Below are 19485 nucleotides of genomic sequence, written 5' to 3'. Positions count from 1 at the left end.
CTGATAGCATTTAGGGCTGGAGTCATTCACCTGTCTCTGCATCCATATCCCTTTGCCATATAATGTTGTGGCAACTCCCGCTGGGAATCTAGGCTCAGCCATGTTACTTGCTTTGGCCAATGTGATGCTAGCAAATGCAAACATAAGCATTGGCTTCAAGGGGAGACACTATTGGAGTTGTTCAGTCTTGCCCTCTGCCATTGCCATGAGAATATGCTCTGGCTAGCCTGCTAGAGGGTGAAAGACAGAGCAGGGCCAAGTTACCCTGTCTTCCCAGACAAGGCCATCCTGGATCAGCCAACAGCCAACCCATCCCCAGCCAAAATCAGCCTTGCTGTCTAGTGGACCCACAGCTGACCACAGACATGTGAGGGAGCCATGAGAGTCTGAGAACCAGACCAAAGTAGCTGAACCTCTCAAACACCTGAGCAAAACAAATACTTACCATTGTAAATTGTCTGTTACGTATTGGATAATATTATGTAAAAAAGCATTCTCCTTCTCTGTGGATATCACTGATGAGATCCCATGTATTTACCAGAATTTTATTTATAAAATTAAGATTTGCTATTTACTAGAATTATAAAATATCCACATATTGACCTAATCATTACATAATCATTGTATATTGCAACTTAGAATATCCTTCATTGTGTTCATGGGGAGGATAGGGACTAGAGAGAAAGGTATTTGCTCCAAAGACCCCTGTTGAAAAACAGGAGATTGCTGCCAAATGATCTGATGGATATAAAGTTTTGCACACAGTGCACTCTGGGACTGTTCCCATCTCCAAATACAATTAGAGGAAAGCACTGACCCCATCCCAAGTCAAGCCTTGAGCCTGCAGAGTCCTGATGGTAGGAGTGAGGGTCCTGCCCTCAGGACCCGCTGGAGGGTGGAACAGGTGGGTTGATGTCTGCTATATTTCCTCTTGGGCCAATGCGCTTCAGTAAATGGTCTCTATTTTAGAAGCCCAAATATCAAGAGGACTTAAGAGGACTGGGCAAGGATATCCTGAGACTCAAAGCATTAACAAGATCACGGTGCCCATTGCCATAAGTAATTTAAAAGATTTGCTTTTCAATGACACAAAACCTCATGTATGCTGTGATCTAGCTATTCCAATTTGGGGAACTTTCTGACATTACTAAAAACGAAACTTCTTTGTATTTTAGTGAATTTCTACGTATCCATTTGGGGGTGGGAGGGGCTTGTTTTTCTCTCTTCTTTACATATTTAGCCCTCCTGTGGGGTATTCTACCTATATGCAGATTAGAAAACAACCAAGGAAAGCTAGATTTTTTGTTTTCTACCTGGGTCTCTGACTGACCTAAGTAAGCAGTTGCATCTATTTCGGAATGGAAACAATTTGTACCAACAACAAACCTTAATTAATAAATCCAAAATAGATGAAGTTTCATACACTGTACTTTGGAAAATAACTTATTTCTGAATGTGAGTCATTCTAAGAACAAACTCTAATTGATAATGTAAATTCATCCTATACAAATTTGTGTTAAATACCATTACTTAATAAACTTCTTAACCATCCTCCTGATTTTGAGCCTGCTTTTAAATTTTAATTAGACGTAATGATCAGACAGTTATAAAATGCTAACCTTCAAAGATGAACTGATGTATATAATTTTCATCCTAATAATTGAGACCTGCCATTCTGGATTCCAAATGTAACCTGTACATGGTTTCTTAGGACTCACTGGGTGTGTATCGTCTAAGGACTCTAAACGTAATGCATGTAATAGTTACATTCATAGGATGGCTATGTAATTTTATTAACCAGACTAGTAAGCTTCAAAATGCAAACTACAATACATACAAGTTGTAGCCTATAGTTGTTTCCAGAATCAGACTTTTAAAGTTAAAATTCTCATTGTTTTTAATTCAGGTATCTTTGACTCTGGACTAAGAAGCAATCCTCCCCATTCTCGGTGTTTAACAGGAGGCAGTGACTTTAGAATTCTCTCCCATTTCAAGTGCCCACAAAACTGCTATTGCTGCTTACAAAAGTTGTGCATAAGCCTGGATACAAAACAAACCCTATGGGAAAAACAAACAAACAAAACGGGTCAATGAATTCACCCAAAGTGCAAATTACTTCAAGATTCATTTTTCTCTTTTTGTAGAACTAACAAGTGAATCTTATTGAGTTGGGACCAAAAAAACCCACTGAAGTGAGCCTTTGAGAGACATTTGTGCTGGTGATGACAGCATTTTCATGGTAATTTGTTAATGTTCTTGCAAAGCAGGGGTAATTTACTCCAGTAAAATCTAGCTAATAGCTTTGTAGATTTGAGGCCTTCAACCAAGGGCCACATGCAGGCCTTGGGCGGCCTAGTGCCTGTAGGACTGCATAACTACCAGAAGATCTCACAACTGACCTCCTGGCTGACTCCCTTTCTCAGCCCCATACCACCTTCACATCTCAGATCCAGTTCCCAGTATGGGATGTCCACTTGGTGTTAAAGGGAGCAGGGAGCTTGGGAAGGGGCAGGGCAGAAGGCACAGCATTTGTGAGTGTTAAACTCAGGAAGGCATGAAACTTCCAGCTCTCTTTTTTTGGAGGCAGGCTTTAACACAAAGAAAAGAAAATGATGTGTAAAAACATATATCAATACCATTCATTTTCTTTTCTCATCATAAAAATAATACACATTCATTATAGATTTTTGAAAAACAGAAAGACCGCCAAATGGGGACAAATCACCAATAATTGTATCTAGACATCTTGATGCAGTTCCTGCCAGTTTTTCTCCATGCAGACTTTAATTACTTTATGCAAATTTATTGTGTACGAATACTTTTTTAAGAAAATCTGATTTTTTGGCCACATAATATCACTATTTGTATGCACTGTAAGTTATAAAATGTTTCTATTATTAGACAACATAGGTGATTTCCATTATTGCTTAACTATAAATAACATAGCAGTGAACATCCTTATACTGAAATCTTGGTCTCCCACTCTAATTAGGTTTTTAATATAGATTCTCAGAAGGGATAAGTGGAATCAACGGGCATGGATGTTTCGACATATTTGATACATAAAATCAAGTCAAATTGCTCTGCAGAAAAGCCATATCGATTAGATAGTGTGTTCAGCCACATGGTAGGAGAGGCCTTTATTAATGCACTTTCACCAACATTGAGTTTTTAATCTGTGCTAATTTGACAGGTAAAATGACAGATCGAAAGTCATATTTTTAGTTTATGTGTACAAAAGTTATTATATATAGCTCAGTTTGCTCATAAAATTAACATATTTGGGCCATTTAGAAAGCCATAAAATGAGTCACTGAATGCTGAAAGTGACCTCAAAGAGCATGGAACATACTGAAGGCGAAATGTTTTGCCCAGGCCACTCTGTAGTGACGAACTCAGGACTAAAACCCAAGAATTCTTCTATTTCCCATCCCAGTGTTCCTAAGAAGAGATTTTTAGTGAGATAGAACCTGCTTCAAAATGCAGAAAGAATGGAGAGGCGGAGGAGACTTTTAACTGTGGTTTGGTAAAGCTGTTTTCCGCACTAATTTTTCAAGGCTTTCACACTGTCCGAGGCTGGTGGTCCTGACATCTGGCAGCTTTTTAACCTTACCTTTTGGAGGGGAAAAGTCAAGAAATACGAAGTTGTTTCAGAATTAACCAAAGCAAAGTATCACTAGGAAGCTCAGTCCACTCTGAAGATATCTCAAGAGACCATCTACAATTAAACATAAATGACTCCTCATGGTGTCTATTTACCCGAGTTGTCTGTGGTTCATTCATGGTGAGAACATGAAGGTATAAAGGCCACAACTAAAGATTTTGCTTGTTACCACCCTTTTAAAACTTCCTTTTTAATTTTTACATGCAATTCTCAGTTCTTCCCAATGAGAGAAAGGATCTTTTTCCCCTCCCCCTTGAATCTGGGCAGGTTTGTGACTGCTTTGACCAATAGAGTACGGAAGTGATGTTATGTGATTTCTGAGGTTAGGTGATTAAAGGCAATGCATCTTCCTACTTCTCTTTTGGGAACACTTGTTCTTGGAGATATTAGCCAACTTGTGAGAAGCATCAATACCCTGAGGCCATTACGAGGAGGTTCACACCACACGGAGAGGCCCTGAGTAGATGTGCTGATTTACAGTTCCAGCTGAATGCAGCCTTCGAATCACCCCAGCCCAGGTGCCAAACATGTGAGTGAAGAAGCTTCCAGATCATTCCAGTCCCCAGCCATCTGAGTCAACCTCAGCCTTTGTGTCTGCCCAGTGAATGCCTCAGACATCATGGAGCAGAAGCAAGTCATCCTTACTGTGCTCTGAATTCCTGACTCACACAATTAATGAGCATAATAAAATGATTGTTGTTTTATACTACTGTGTTCTGGGGCATTTGTTGTGCAGCAAAAAAGAGGTGAAATAGATCGTGTCTCACTGGATTACTCTCCACCTTTTCATTTCCTTACTCAACTTGTGGGCTACCAGTGTCCCCATCATTCTTCCCAGAATCTCTGTGGATTTGTTCAGTGCGTTCATAACAATATATAATATTAATGGGTTTCATGGTTACATTGAAAAAGAGACTTGAAAGTCACCTAGAACACATGAAAGGACCTAGAAATGGATTTTCCTGTTGGCATTAAAATGTCTGAGACATTTTCTCTGCTTTGTATTTTTCCTCTACTTCCTATCCTTGTTCATAATTCCCACCCACATCGCTGATGTAAAGCATTTCCAGAAACTTCCCATACTTAACCTAAACAGCCAACAGAGGTCAATTTCATTTAAAATAACAAAAATAAGCTATGTTGAGTTGTATGTTAAGCAGTTTGTTCACATTGATTTAATATCTTGATTGTATGAGGTAAGTCATATTAACCTATTTTGCTGAAGAGGAAACTATGGTTTGGAGTTGTAAGCTAACACAGCCCCTAAGTGGTAGAGCCAAGATTTGAACCCAGGGTCATAGGACCCCAAACCTAGATTTTAACCTCTACACTGGTAGCTTACAAGCTTTTGGTCTACATCCCATGGTAAGAAATACGTCTTACATCATGGCCAATAAATACCCAAATGTATATAACTGAAATAAAAGTATCAGGAAACAAGAAACATCTTACTGTGTATATAGCACATTCACCTCTCTATTTTTCCAATCTATTTCTCTTTCTTAAAAATGTAGATAGTAACCCACGAAATCGATTGTATAACCTGCTGCAAATTGATCACAACACAGAGACTTTAAACATTCACTTCACTACCTTTTCCCATTTGACTTAAAATCTGAGCAGTCATTACCTCAAAACTCTTTTCTTCTTATAAACTGAAGGTCACTACCTACAGGTTAAAAACAAAAAGTTTTAATACAACTCAATTTTTTTTTTTTTTTTTTTGAGACAGAGTCTCGCTCTGTCATTGAGGCTGGAGTGCAGTGGCGTGATCTTGGCTCACTGAAAGCTCTGTCTTCTGGGTTCATGCCATTCTCCTGCCTCAGCCTCCCGAGTAGCTGGGACTACAGGCGCCCGCCACCACGCCTGGCTAATTTTTTGTATTTTTAGTAGAGACGGGGTTTCACCATGTTAGGCAGGATGGTCTCGATCTCCTGACCTCATGATCTGCCTGCCTCGGCCTCCCAAAGTGCTGGGATTACAGGCGTGAGCCACCGTGCCCAGCCACAACTCAATTTTTAAAATTAGAAACAAGCCTTAAAATCTCTATTCACAAATTCTCTTTTAATATGAGACTATTTAATAAAAAGCCCTATTTGGTACATTTAGCAAACAATAAAATTGATACTTCAATTATATTTTATATTCAGTTGTTGGACAGAACAACCCCGGCCACAGCCCTCACCAGGCTCACAGCTCAGCACACTGCTTGCCCTCCTTGCTCCAGATGTTCGGACCATCAGCTGACCAAAGAACTGTGATATGGCAGAGCATGAGAAAATTAGCTGGACCAACCTCAGCACTTAGAATGATGGGAAAATAAGCCAAAGAATTGTGAGAGTAGAACTAAAAGTGCACAAAACAGCACTGGGGATGGAAAGGCCATAGCAATTATAGACAAACCACAATGATGAAACAGAAGAAGCCATGTGGAAGGGAAAAAAGAATGGAACACACATTCAGAGAGAAGCAGGGAGAGGCCTTTTACCCATGGAGAAGACAAATCAAAAAGAAGCTCATCTCTTGCATGGCAGCAGGTCCTGGTGGCTTTTTGGTTCCAATTCCAGGGCACACATATTCAAAATGAAGATATATCTTTCTTTCTGGAGGAGATTTGCAGGGCTTTTAGCTCTGCATCATCCAAAGATCCTTAATTAAAATGGATGCCCAAAATATTATCATGCTATAAATCTCAGAGGAAGGCATTGTGAGACAGACACAGAGTCAGAGGACAGACAGAACTTCATAGTGGGTATCTGCATGGTTTTGCCTTTTGGAGTATTAGAAATAATAATTGCAATGCCATTTCTTTGATTAAGTTTATAGTTGACAAAAAAAAGACACATAATCATCTGTAAAATGGGAATAATAATTATAATAGTACCTGCCTCCTATTTTTGTTATGAAGATGAAAGGAGTCAACACATGTAATCCTTAAGATTAGTGCCTCCCATATAGTGGATGCTAAACCAATAGGCTTTGATCCTATGATAATACTGTGACATGGGCAATACATGGGCAGGTATTGCAGAGCCATTTGATAGGTGAAGAAACAGACAGTCAGAGAGACCCCAGGCCATGCTAAAAGTTACACAGCCAATAAGTGGCAACTACAGTCTTCAGGCTTCTCGTCTATCCGTTAATTCCACAGATATTCATGGAGTGCCAGTCTCACTCCATACAGTGAATGTGACAGGTGCAATTTCTGCCCTACAAAATTTACAGTCCAATGCTCTTTCCCAAGTTTTACCATGTTTCTATAGTACAGGCATCAGCTAGACAATTGTTATTTGTTTTATGCCTTGCAAATGAGATTAGTCTAATAAAGAGCCACAAAACCACATGCATTTTCCAGTGTCTTGAACACATAGAGTTGGTACCAGTCTCCTGCGCTCACTCGCAATCCCTGTATTATAATTAATACTATGGGGAATTGGGAATGCCATATTGTAATTCTTTGTATAATTATCTTTCCCCATGCCTCAACCCAAGACTCCCAGTTCCCTGAGGGCAGAAACTGTCTTCTGAGTAGCACAGAGGATGTGCATAATAAATACTGGTTAATTTTAAATGAATAAAAAGGATATCATATCAGTGCAGATGTCTTGATTTTTCTTAATACTCAGATTAGTCTTAGTTTGTAATGCCACTGAGACGTTTTTATTCCTTGAGTTTTGACGGGGTTTTGGTTTATTGTTTAGAGTACACCACCATCCACCACCCCATCCCATGGTGGTTTTTCAGTTTTAGAAGTGGAAAAAGCTCAACGGGACCTGAAGTAGGCAGCCAGAAACTAAAATGGTTTCCACAACCACCACCAATAACACTTTCATGCCTTTCCTAAGACCTAAGCTCTAGGAAGGCACGGACAAAAAAGTAAAGGAGTAAAGAGAAGAGAAAGCGAAGGGGAAGAAAAAGTTGGAAAACAGCACCAGTCAGACATGACAAAGAAGAATTAAAATTACCAAAACGGAAAATTGTAGAGTGCCATTTGACCCCCTCTTCATTCCTACCAGATCAGGAAGAGAGTCTGGCTGATTGAATATATATTCTTGATCTCTCTCTGTCTCTATGTATGCCTGTATGTATGTATACATGTATGTATATATGTGGATGTGTGTGTGTGTGTGTGTGTGTGTATAAAATACACCAAAAATGATCAAGAATAATTCATCAAAAATCTATGTGGAACCCTTTGGAGTCTTTTAGTAGAAGTAAACCTTTTTCTAAAGAATGATGATAAGTTTGTAAATGTAAAATTAGTCATGCTCAAATAAATCTATCAACCAGAAGCATAGCTCTGGCATCTAAATCAAGCCACCACTTTTGATTAATTAAATCTTACCCAAAGTAGATTTTCCTTTATTATTAATGTATTTAATTCATATCAATTCAGAGTAGAGCAATTTTGAAATCAAAATAAATTTTTACCAAAGCCAGGGTTTACAAAATCAACAGTGCTACATGTTCATGGGTTCTGCCTTCATGAACTGTGGGGGAAGGAAAAGTAGCTGGATTTTGAAATTTCATAAAATTCTAAACATCAAATATTGGGAATTAGCAGTAAATAGACGAAGGTTTAGAGACCCTCAAGATAAATTTTCCAAAGTTAGGCTTCTCTCCTGGTTAACATAAGTCAAAGGATTCTCTGAAAAATACAGTAAATTTGAACTTTTGTGTGGCCTTTTTATTTGTATGTCTGAGTTTTAGCAAGCACCCTGGAATGGCAAATGCTTCCTCATTGGTGGAACCATGTAGATTCAGAAAAAAGCCATCTTCCATTGAGAAGACAATTGTTTTCTATAGAGACAAAAAACAAATGCCCATGACCCAGGTCACCTCATCCCAGCAGGCTTTTGCTGTGGCTTCCTCTGAGCAAACACAACAAAGTCCAGAGCAGTCAATCCTGCTGCCCCACACTGGGCCCCCGCAGTTGTGCTCTGCTATTTACCCTTCCTATTAATCTGTCAACGTTCTAGTCAAACATGCAAAACAATATGGTGGGCACATAGTTTGATTGGTCATTGCTAAGTAACTTGGACCAAAGATGAAGAAATAGAACTTCCAACCAACAAAATGTGAGGCCCAATCTGATTGTTAGAAAATGTTCAACAATGCCAGTGCATGACAATTTTCTCAGGGTGGCTGTGATTTAGCATCTCTCTCACCGAAAAAGAGTGGTCCCAATAAATGACATTCAGTTTCAGAATCTAAATTCAGGTCATGTTGCTGTTCCTATCATTGTAGCATAGAACTGTCTGGGCATTTTGCAGAGGAAGATGTTCATTAGAAGATGTCATCATTCCATAGTGAAAAGACTGTTGAGGAATTTGGTTTGGTACACAAGTTGAGTCCCTGGCTAACAAAATATTTTTTGAGCTGAAAAACAAGAGTCCTTGGTTCAACACTTCCTGGATGCTGAAAAGTATAACTCTGTATTTCCAAAAGGCAATCTGAATTATCAAACATTTTGAGCAAATTTAATAGCTCATATTCTTATTTCACTTTCCTCCTTTTCTGCTAGGCCAGATGAAGCCTCAGAATCCTTCTCAACACAAAGCTGTAGGTAGCCACCTTTATTCTCCTGGAATTAACATGAAAGATGGGGCCTATTTGTCATTCCAGCCCTAGACCCTCAAGTAAACATATTCAAGTACAAGATGTACAGATGAGCAACAACTGTCCAAGAAACACCTTTTTAGAAATACAGAGTGTGCATTTCCTCGCTGTGTGTTTTCCGAAAGCAGGAAGTATGGAAAGAGTAAGTGGCTAGGATGTCAGAGCATACAGCAAAGTTAAAGAAAATATAGATAATGAAAGCAGGCTGATGTGGGGTAAAATCCCCTACCATTCACTAGCTATTTACGAGGTATTTGTCCTGTGGAAAATAACAGCTCTGAGACATGTTTGTTCATATATAAAATGGAGAAAATGAGACCACGTACTGTATAAGTCAGGACATCTGACTCCTGTCCCTGATCCATTTCCTCTGTCCACTTCGCCACAGACCACAAGCAGCTCCTGGCCATATCCTTGCCGTTTTTGGACCCGAGAGGAAAAGAAACTCTCTCTTCCCATAATGAGTCCAAAAACTGAGAGGAAGAACTCTGGCTTGACATGGATTACGTGTTAACTATTGGATTCCCACTAAAGGATTCTGATTGGTCCAGACTGGTTCATATATCCATCCTGATAGCCAAGAGGCCAAAGGATTGTGCTTGGGCTGTTCCCAAAACCACTTGGTGGGAATGGAGAGAAGCAGTTTCCTAAAAGAAGCGTTGTGTAAGGGGGATACTTTTCTTGGGCAGACAAAAGAGTAAATGTGTACTTTATGACCTCATGGAGTGAGAAGATTAAATAATGTAAAGAACTTACTAATGGCACATAGCAAGTTGTCCATAAATGCTAGCAAAGATGATGCTAATTGTCTTCATCACTATTATCAATCCCTACTGCAAAAGAATACAATCAATAGTAGGGTATTTACAGAAGGATACTTAATATATCACATTGAGTATTACTTACTGATGTCAGTTGTAAATCTGGCTACTCAAATAGCACTCTCAGTGAAATAACAAAGTACAATGGCCATAGATTTCATACTTCAATTTGAATTCAACTCATAATTCAAATTATAGAGATTTCACTGTGATCCAGCTTACTGAAAAAAATGTGATGTTAAGGGATGAAATTTAAAAATTGATTCATTCATGCATCATAGCTCTTATGTACCAGACACTGAGCTAGACCCTGAGTAACACAGGGGAAAAAAGCTGGCCAAGTTTCTACCCTAAGGGAGCTTACTTTTCAGAAGTGGAGCCACAGAGGAGTGGGAAGTGTTATGAAGAAAAACAATACATGGTAAGATTAGAAAGCACAGGATAGATTTTAGGTATAGTGGTCATGGCAGGACCTCTGGGCAGAGATATGAACAAAGTATTGGAGTAAGCCATAAGAATCTCTCGGTGAAAGTGTTCTACTCCAAGAGAAGAGTAAGTGAGCACCAAGTCTGGAGGGTGGGTGGTAATGTGGCCACAGTAAAGTAAGCAGGGGAAGGGGACAGGAAGTTAGAGAGCTTGCCCACATTCCTGGCCAGATGTTCATGTCCCAATGCCTAGAACCTGTGAACATTACCTTAGGTGGCAAAAGGAACGTTGCAAATGTGATTAATAACCTTGAGAAAGGGAGATGATCCTGGATTATCCAGGATCCAATATAATATAATCCAACATAATGGTTGAAGAGGGAGGCAGAAGAGGAGGTTGGAATGATGTGATGTGAGGAAGACTGAACCCTCTGTTACTTGTTTTGAAGATGGAGTAAAAGCAACAGGAGTCAAGGAATTCAGACAGCCTTCAGAAGCTGGAAAGGGAAGGAAACAGAATCTCCTCTAAAGTCTATAGAAAGGAATGAAACCTTGCCAACACCTAGATTTTAACCCAGTGAGACCTGTATCAGACTTCTGAACCTACAGAACTAAGTGGAAGATAGTACATTTGTACTATTTTAAGCCACTAAGTTTGTGGTAAGTTGTTACAGCAGCAACAGAGAACTAATACAGAATCATTCTTACCATTACCAGAGCATTTGTAGTTTTTTTATATGTCAGTGAAAAGTTTGTCTTCAGTTAAAAGCCCAGGCTTGTGCAACTTCTTATGAACAATACTAGCAGCTTTAAAGTGAGCACATGTGCCTCAATCCTAATGGTGTGGGGTTACCTTAGTAACATAAGAAATAAATAATAGCAAAGACAACACATTTCTAAGTTTTCCTAGCATAAATGTAATGGGTCCCTAATAGTGGGAAAAAAAAAATTTATGAAGGCATTTAAAATTATACTGTAATTTACAATGATGCGAGTATGGATAAATATGGAAACTAAAAGGATTATCTAAAATATGATATCAATGACACTGTATCAAGAATCAAAATTAGTGGCTGAAATGGAGAAAACCTATTAACCTAAAAAAAGTAAGAAAATATAGTATCTCTTATGCATTACCTGCATCCTGTTTGTAAAAGGTCCTATGGTTAGCAAGAATTCTTCTTCCCTTTGCTTCATACATATCACTGTAGACATTAATTTGACAAGTTCAACTCCCTATAAACAAATGGAGAAAGAAAAGCAAGTTTACAATTATGCAATGATAATAATAGAGAAAAAAATGACTTCTTTAAGAGCCAGAATCATCCTATCCCTGAACATAGAATTTCTTGCCAGTGACTTTCAATAATTTTTTTTTTTTTTTGGTGGAGACAGGGTCACATTATGTTGCCCAGGAACTCCTGGACTCAAGCAATACTCACACCTTGGCCTCAATAAAATTCTATACTTTTCTACATAACGTTCTTGATCATCTATTGCAAGATATAATCCTAGGTGGTGCTTGCTTTGGTTGGTTGGTTGGTTGGGGGCAGTGGGGGTTGCACTGTAATGATGTCTTTTAAATCATCTTTCTAATCATTTCCAAAGGATAGACATGCAATTTAATTTTATACATTGTTTTAAAACAGCAAGCTAGCTAAGCTTTCATATTAATTCCAAAAAATATGTTTGTTGATTATTTGGGGATTTTGACGTGAACAATTGTATCACCTAGTAATAGTAATGGCTTTGTTCCTTTTTATTCAAATTTTTGAACTTTAAGTTTTCATCTTATTGCACTAGTTTACAACTCTAAAACATATAGCTTAGGTCCTCAAGAAGCAAATAAAACTTAGGCCCTCATTTGCACAGGCCCCTGTGAGTTCCAGGAGTTATTAGGATTTGCAGAGTATTCTAGGCATAGAAAGGGAAGCCTAGTGAAATTGGGAAGCATTTCCAATATATGGTTTTAAAAGATCTCAGAATAGAAAGACCTAAATCTCTAAGTCTCCAATATTCTTTGTGCATTTTTTCTCATATTAATTTTAATACATAATTTCTTATTTGTAGTTCTGAAGCTTGAGTTTTGAGATAGTTCAACCAACGGGAAGTTAAGGCAAGGAATATTGGTTACAGAGGTGTTAGAGGGTTGAAAAAGAAAAGAAAAGAAGACTAGGTGTGGAGCTGCAAAAAATAAGAGGAGGTGATATCAACAGGTCAGTAAATGCTAACACTCATGAATCAGAGCCCCTAAAATAGTATAAGTTTCAGTCTTCACAGAAGTTGGATATGCTTGGTTGTTCCTGATGTTCCATACATTTCCCCATCAAGTATGATATTTGTCATATTTTAATATTTTTGCAGATGTCTTTATCCAGTCAATTTTTCTTCTATTCCTAGTTTGTAAAAGTTTTTGGTTTTAAATTAGAGACAGATAGTAAATTCTATTAACTATCTCCTCTGCAGCTGTTAAGAAGATTGTATATTTCCTTTCAATGATGCTGAAGTGATGCTACATTAATAAAATTTCCAAAATTAAATGAACCGGGCATTCATGAGATAAAAAACAACGTGGTCATAATGTATTTTCTTTTTAGTACAGTGCTGGATGGTGCTAAATTTTGTTTGTTAATATTTTATTTTGCTTTTTTTCTTCTTCAGTGATCACAAGTGAAATTGCCTTTTTCCACTTTATAATGTCCTTACCTTATTTTAGTGTCAAAGTTATGCTAGCTGCAAAATACTTGGAGAATATTCTCTCTTTCTAACCACTGATAGTTTGTATAGGATTTAAATTACTTGCCCCTTAAATATCTGAATAACTGTATTGGTAAAAATCACCTTATTCTGATGTTATCTTTGTGGGAAAAATTTAAACTATTAATTCGATGTATTTAATGATTATAGGGTTATTTATATTTTCTATTTCTTTTTGAGTCAGTTTTAGTAAACTGCATTTTTCAAATAAATTATTTTATTTTCTAGATTTCCAGATTCATTGACTTTAAAATGTATATAATACACACATATTTTTATCTATTCAGCATAAACAATTCTATTCCATAATGTCCCTGTTTTAATTCTTAATATTATTTATAATGCATTTCTCATTTTTCTCTTGACAAATATTGCCACAGCCTTGTCAATTTTATTAATTTTTTTCAAAGCACAAACTTTTACCTTTGTGGATTCTTTTTATATGTTTATTTTCTAATTCATTAGTTTTTCTTTGTGGGAGGTGTTTGTTTTAAATTATTTATTCTCTTTCCTATATGTTTTGGGGGCTTATTCTGCTATTCTTGTGTTTTTAATTCACTATTTAGTCTTCTTTACTAATGCATTTAAATAATTGTATTTTCTTCTAATACTACTTTGCCTGCCTCCAATGTTTTGAAATATAATGCCTTATTATCTCTCATTTCTAATGCTTTTGAATTTGCATTTTGATTCCTTAACCCATATGTTGTTTAAATGTATGGTATTTCCCAATTATCTTGTTGCTATTAATTTTTAAATTGGTTACATTTTGATTCAAAAATAAGATTTGTTTGATATCAATTCTCTGAAATTTATTGAGGAGAATTTTATAGTCTCCATGTAGCCAATTTTAATAAATATTTCATATGTGCTTAGATTCAATATTTTTGAATTATTGGATATAATCTATAACTGTTCATTAGATCAAGCCTATTAATTATGTTCAAATCATCTATATCCTTGATTTTTTTATCTGCTTCATCTGTTAATTACTGACAGCGATATATTAAAATCTCCCACAAATGTATTGGGTCTTTCTATTTTTTTCTGTAGTTCAGTCAATTTTTATAATTTTGAGAGTTTATAATTAGCTGCATAAAAGTTTAGAGTTACATCTTCTTAATAAATCATTTTATTATATAGCTTTCTTCTTTACCTCTACCAATTTTTTCCTTAGAAAGTCTTTAGTTTGATGTTAATATAGCTATAGCGTTTTCTTGTTAGTTTTGCTAATACAGCAAAACCTATGCCATAGTATGATAACTAATGTCCAAAAATAAAACATGGGTTTATGTATGTGGCTAAAGAAATATTTTTAGTTACTCTGTTCTGTCATGAAAAAATCCCAAAAGTAGATATGGAAAAACTTGTCCTCTAAGAAACTGAAGAAATGTATACCATACAGAAAAAGTCTTAAATGATCAAGAGTTGGTCACATCCTAATCCTACTCATCTCTCAACAGAAGAAAATAAATCGAGCCTGTCCCTATTTAAAAATAAAGGGAAGGACAGAAGTCAAATGCTGAAGACATTCTTTCTAAATTCTTTTTTTATTGGTATTTTTGTGGGCTACATTTTCCTGGGGATTTACTACATATTTTTTTCCATACTTGAACTTGTAACATTTTTGTTCCTTATGGTTTGGGGTGTGTTTTCTAAAATCAACATAAAGCGAGTTACTTTAAAAAAAAAAAATACCGTCTGACAATCTTAACTAAGAAGTTTAGCCGTTTTCTATTTATTGTGATAATGGATATATTTGGACTTAATTTCTACCATCTTATATGTGCTTTCTACTTATCTACTTGTCCTGGTTCTTCTGTTTTTTGTTTGGGTTTTTTTTTTCCCCTACACTTTTAGAATTGACTAAATTATTTTTTCTTTTTCTTTTTCTAGTTTCTCCCCTCTATGTCTTGGAAGTTATTCATACAATTTTACCTTTATAATAAAACATGTATACTAACTTACAATCTAAATATTTTATAAATTTAACACTCTTGTAAATAAAACAAGGTTCTTTAACCTGGACCACCCACTGCCAAATTCAAAGCCATTGTTGTCCAATATTTTAGCTCTCTAAATTGCTATTCTTTTCCCTCACAAGTTAGACGTCACTATTATTGTTCTAATTTTTTGCAGTCAACTATTATTTTGGTTTATGCACATACTTATCAATATCTTTCATAATCAGCCTTTTTTGCATCTCAAATCTGTCTGGGATTACATTTTTCCTTCTTAAGGAAAATCCTTTACAATCACCTTTAGTGAGGGTCTACTGGTGGTAAACTCTCAGGTCTGTTTGGAAATGTCTTTATTTTATCCTTGCACTTGAATATAGTTTTGCTGGGTGTGCAGTTCTAGGTTGACAATTATTTTCTCTCAGTCCACTTAAGGTATTATTCCACCATCTTATAGTTTTCATTATTTCTGTTGTAAACATAGTGGTCAGTCTGTTGCCAATGTCTATTCTCTACAGTGTTTTGGGTTTTGTTTTGCATTTTGCTTTATTTTGTTTTGTTTCTAATCTTCTTGCTTGTCCCTTCTGTGGCTTAAGATCTTTTGTGTGTATATGAATGTGGATTTTTAGTTTCATTTTGGTGAATCTAGATGTGAATTGCTTTTTATGTGTCCTGTCTGTGATTTGCTGGACTCCCTGTATGTTAGGATATATATCTTTGAATAATTCTGAGAAGGGTTTCAGTCATTATCACCTTAAATATTACCTCTTAACTTTTGTTTCTATTATCCTTATGGAATTCTGATTAAATTTGCTAGACCTTTTTCTCTATTTTCCATGTCTTTTCACTTATTCTTTTTGCTTATTTTTTCTTTTTTGTCTCCCCTCTTTCAGCCACTGGATAATCTCTTTAGATTTACATTCCAGTTCGTTAAACTCTTCTTCAGGTTTTTCTTATCTACTATTTAACTTGCCTATTGAATTTTTAATTTAAAGTATATTTCTATAAGTTTATTTTTACAATATGCTGATTTTACTTCATGCATCTGTTTCTCGCTCATATTTTTGAACTTATTTTTCCTCTCAATATAGTAAATATACTTAATTTCATATAATACAATATCAAAAAGCTATGCAGGTCTAAAATTGGTGTCTGTTATTTCTGTTGTCTCTCAGACTACCCCTTTGCCTGTGGGTATTGTGATTTTGGACAGTGAATTTCTCATTTTAGTTTTAACCTTATATGTAAAATTCCAACCACCGAGAGTGAACTCTAATGTGAACTATGGATTTTGGGTGATGATGTGTGTAGGTTAATCAGTTGTAGCAAACTTACCACTTTGATTGGGTTGTTGATAATGGAGAACACTGTACATGTGTAGGGGCATAGCGTGTAAGGGGTATGTGTCTACTCTACTCTCAATTTTGCTGTGAACATAAAACAGCTCTAAAAAAATAAAAAATTTAAGAAAATTCTTGAAGGCCTGTGTTTAACTCACAGTTTCCCAGAAAGGATCCAACCTCAGGCCATTTTAAATTAAATTCTCCACTTGAAATTTTTTTTTCAGACCCTCAAAACATGGCATGAATAAAGACTCAAGCCTTTATGAGAGCTGGCTTGTAGTTATGAAAAGCAAAGACTTGGAACCAACCCAAATGTCCAACAACGATAGACTGGATTAAGAAAATGTGGCACATATACACCATGGAATACTATGCAGCCATAAAAAATGATGATTTCATGTCCTTTGTAGGGACATGGATGAAACTGGAAATCATCATTCTCAGTAATAACGACAAAAAACCAAACACCACATGTTCTCACTCATAGGTGGGAATTGAACAATGAGAACTCATGGACACAGGAAGGGGAACATCGCACTCCGGAGACTGTTGTGGGGTGGGGGGAGGGGGGAGGGACGGCATTAGGAGATATGCCTAATGCTAAATGACGAGTTAATGGGTGCAGCAAACCAACATGGCACATGGATACATATGTAACAGGCCTGCACATTGTGCACATGTACCCTAAAACCCAAAGTATAATAATAAAATAAAATAAAATAAGAAAATTACGGTTAGGATATTTTTTCACTCCTCCCACAGTGAAAGTTGAATCAAGCAGCTGTTTTTTGCTGAATTTTCTATGTCAGGCTTATGTTTTTTTTATTTTTCTTTTTTTTCTTTCTTGTTTATTATACTTTAAGTTCTAGGGTACATGTGCACAACGTGCAGGTTTGTTAGATAGGTATACATGTGCCATGTTGGTTTGCGGCACCCATCAACTCATCATTTACATTAGGTATTTCTCTTAATGCTATCCCTCCCAGAGCCCTCACCACATGACAGGCCCTGGTGTGTGATGTTCCCCGCTCTGTGTCCAAGTGGTCTCATTGTTCAATTCCTGAGACTTTGCTGAAGTTGCTTATCAGCTTAAGGAGATTTGGGGCTGAGATGATGGGGTTTTCTAAATATACAATCATGTCATCTGCAAACAGGGACAATTTGACTTCCTCTTTTCTTAATTGCATACCCTTTATTTCTTTCTCTTGCCTGATTGCCCTGGCCAGAAATTCCAACACTATGCTGAATAGGAGTGGTGACAGAGAACATCCTTGTCTTGTGCCAGTTTTCAAAGGGAATGCTTCCAGTTTTTGCCCAATCAGTATGATATTGATTGTGGGTTTGTCATAGATAGGTCTTATTATTTTGAGGTATGTTCCATTAATACCTAGTTTATTGAGTGTTTTTAGCATGAAGGGCTGTTAAATTTTGTCAAAGGCCTTTTCTACATCTATTGAGATAATCATGTGTTTTTGTCATTGGTTCTGTTTATGTGACAGATTATGTTTATTGATTTGCATATGTTGAGCCAGCCTTGCATCCCAGTGATGAAGCTGACTTCATCGTGGTGGATAAGCTTTTAGGTGTGCTGCTGGATTCAGTTTGCCAGTATTTTATTGAGGATTTTTGCATCGATGTTCATCAGGGATATGGGGCTAAAATTCTCTTTTTTTGTTGTTTTGGTATCAGGATGATGCTGGCCTCATAAAATGAGTTAGGGAGGATTCCCTCTTTTTCTATTGATTGGAATAGTTTCAGAAGAAATGGTACCAGCTCCTCTTTGTACCTCTGGTAGAATGTGGCTACGAATCCATCTGGTCCTGGACTTTTTTTGGTTGGTAGGCTATTAATTATTGTCTCCATTTCAGAGCCTGTTATTGGTCTATTCAGAGATTCAACTTCTTCCTGGTTTAGTCTTGGGAGGGTATATATGTCCAGGAATTTATCCATTTCTTCTAGATTTTCTAGCTTATTTGTGTAGAGGTGTTTACAATATTACCTGATAGTAGTTTGTATTTCTGTGGGATCAGTGGTGATATCCCCTATATGATTTTTCATTGAGTCTATTTGATTCTTCTCTCTTTTCTTATTAGTCTTGTTAGCAGTCTATCAATTTTGTTGATCTTTTCAAAAAAACCAACTCCTAGATTCATTGATTTTTTGAAGGGATTTGTGTGTCTCTATCTCATTCAGTTCTGCTCTGATCTTAGTTATTTCTTGCCTTCTGCTAGCTTTTGAATTTATTTGCTCTTGCTTCTCTAGTTCTTTTAATTGTGATGTTAGAGTGTTGATTTTAGATCTTTCCTGCTTTCTCTTGTGGGCATTTAGTGCTATCAATTTCCCTCTACACACTGCTTTAAATGTGTCCCAGAGATTCTGGTACGTTGTGTCTTTGTTCTCATTGGTTTCAAAGAACATCTTTATTTCTGCCTTCATTTTGTTATGTACCCAGTAGTCATTCAGGAACAGGTTGTTCAGTTTCCAAGTAGTTGTGCAGTTTTGAGTGAGTTTCTTAATCCTGAGTTCTAATTTGATTGCACTGTGGTCTCAGAGACAATTTCTTGTGATTTCTGTTCTTTTACATTTGCTGAGGAGTGCTTTACTTCCAATTATGTGACCAATTTTAGAGTGTGATGTGGTGCTTAGAAGAATGTATATTCTGTTGACTTGGGATGGAGAGTTCTGTAGATGTCTATTAGGTCTACTTGGTGCAGAACTGAATTTAAGTCTTGGATATCCTTGTTAATCTTCTGTCTCACTGATCTGTCCAATATTAACAGTGGCATGTTAAAGTCTCCCATTATTATGGTGTGGGAGTCTAAGTCTCTTTGTAGGTCTCTAAGGACTTGCTTTTTGAATCTGGGTGCTCCTGTATTGGGTGCACATATATTTAGGATA

At 36.7% G+C, this 19485-nt stretch overlaps 1 protein-coding gene and 1 long non-coding RNA gene across 11 annotated transcripts in view; both read right to left on the bottom strand.

Moving 5' to 3' along the window:
• CUNH12orf42 (chromosome unknown C12orf42 homolog) overlaps positions 1-19485 on the bottom strand; it is a 222365-nt gene that overhangs the window by 160366 nt on the left and 42514 nt on the right. For 6 of the 10 annotated variants that reach the window (XM_058425342.1, XM_058425340.1, XM_058425344.1 and 3 more), the window contains one exon: positions 11667-11765. In XM_058425342.1, the coding sequence (XP_058281325.1) occupies positions 11667-11744 (78 nt within the window). In that variant the 5' untranslated portion in view covers positions 11745-11765. Of the gene's footprint in view, positions 1-3613; positions 3719-5294; positions 5334-10039; positions 10117-11666; positions 11766-19485 lie in introns of those variants that run through there. The other 4 variants (XM_058425346.1, XM_058425347.1, XM_058425348.1 and 1 more) reach the window with 4 other exon arrangements.
• LOC131380790 (uncharacterized) lies at positions 1880-3599 on the bottom strand. The gene is made up of 2 exons (XR_009208990.1): positions 3471-3599; positions 1880-2058 (listed from the first exon to the last, which is right to left on the bottom strand). It is a non-coding gene; the product is annotated as an uncharacterized LOC131380790 (long non-coding RNA).

Source organism: Hylobates moloch, unplaced genomic scaffold (genome assembly GCF_009828535.3).
Source record: "Hylobates moloch isolate HMO894 unplaced genomic scaffold, HMol_V3 SCAFFOLD_12, whole genome shotgun sequence".
Classification (NCBI taxonomy): Eukaryota; Metazoa; Chordata; class Mammalia; order Primates; family Hylobatidae; genus Hylobates; species Hylobates moloch.
This window is presented reverse-complemented; position numbering and strand designations above follow the sequence as displayed.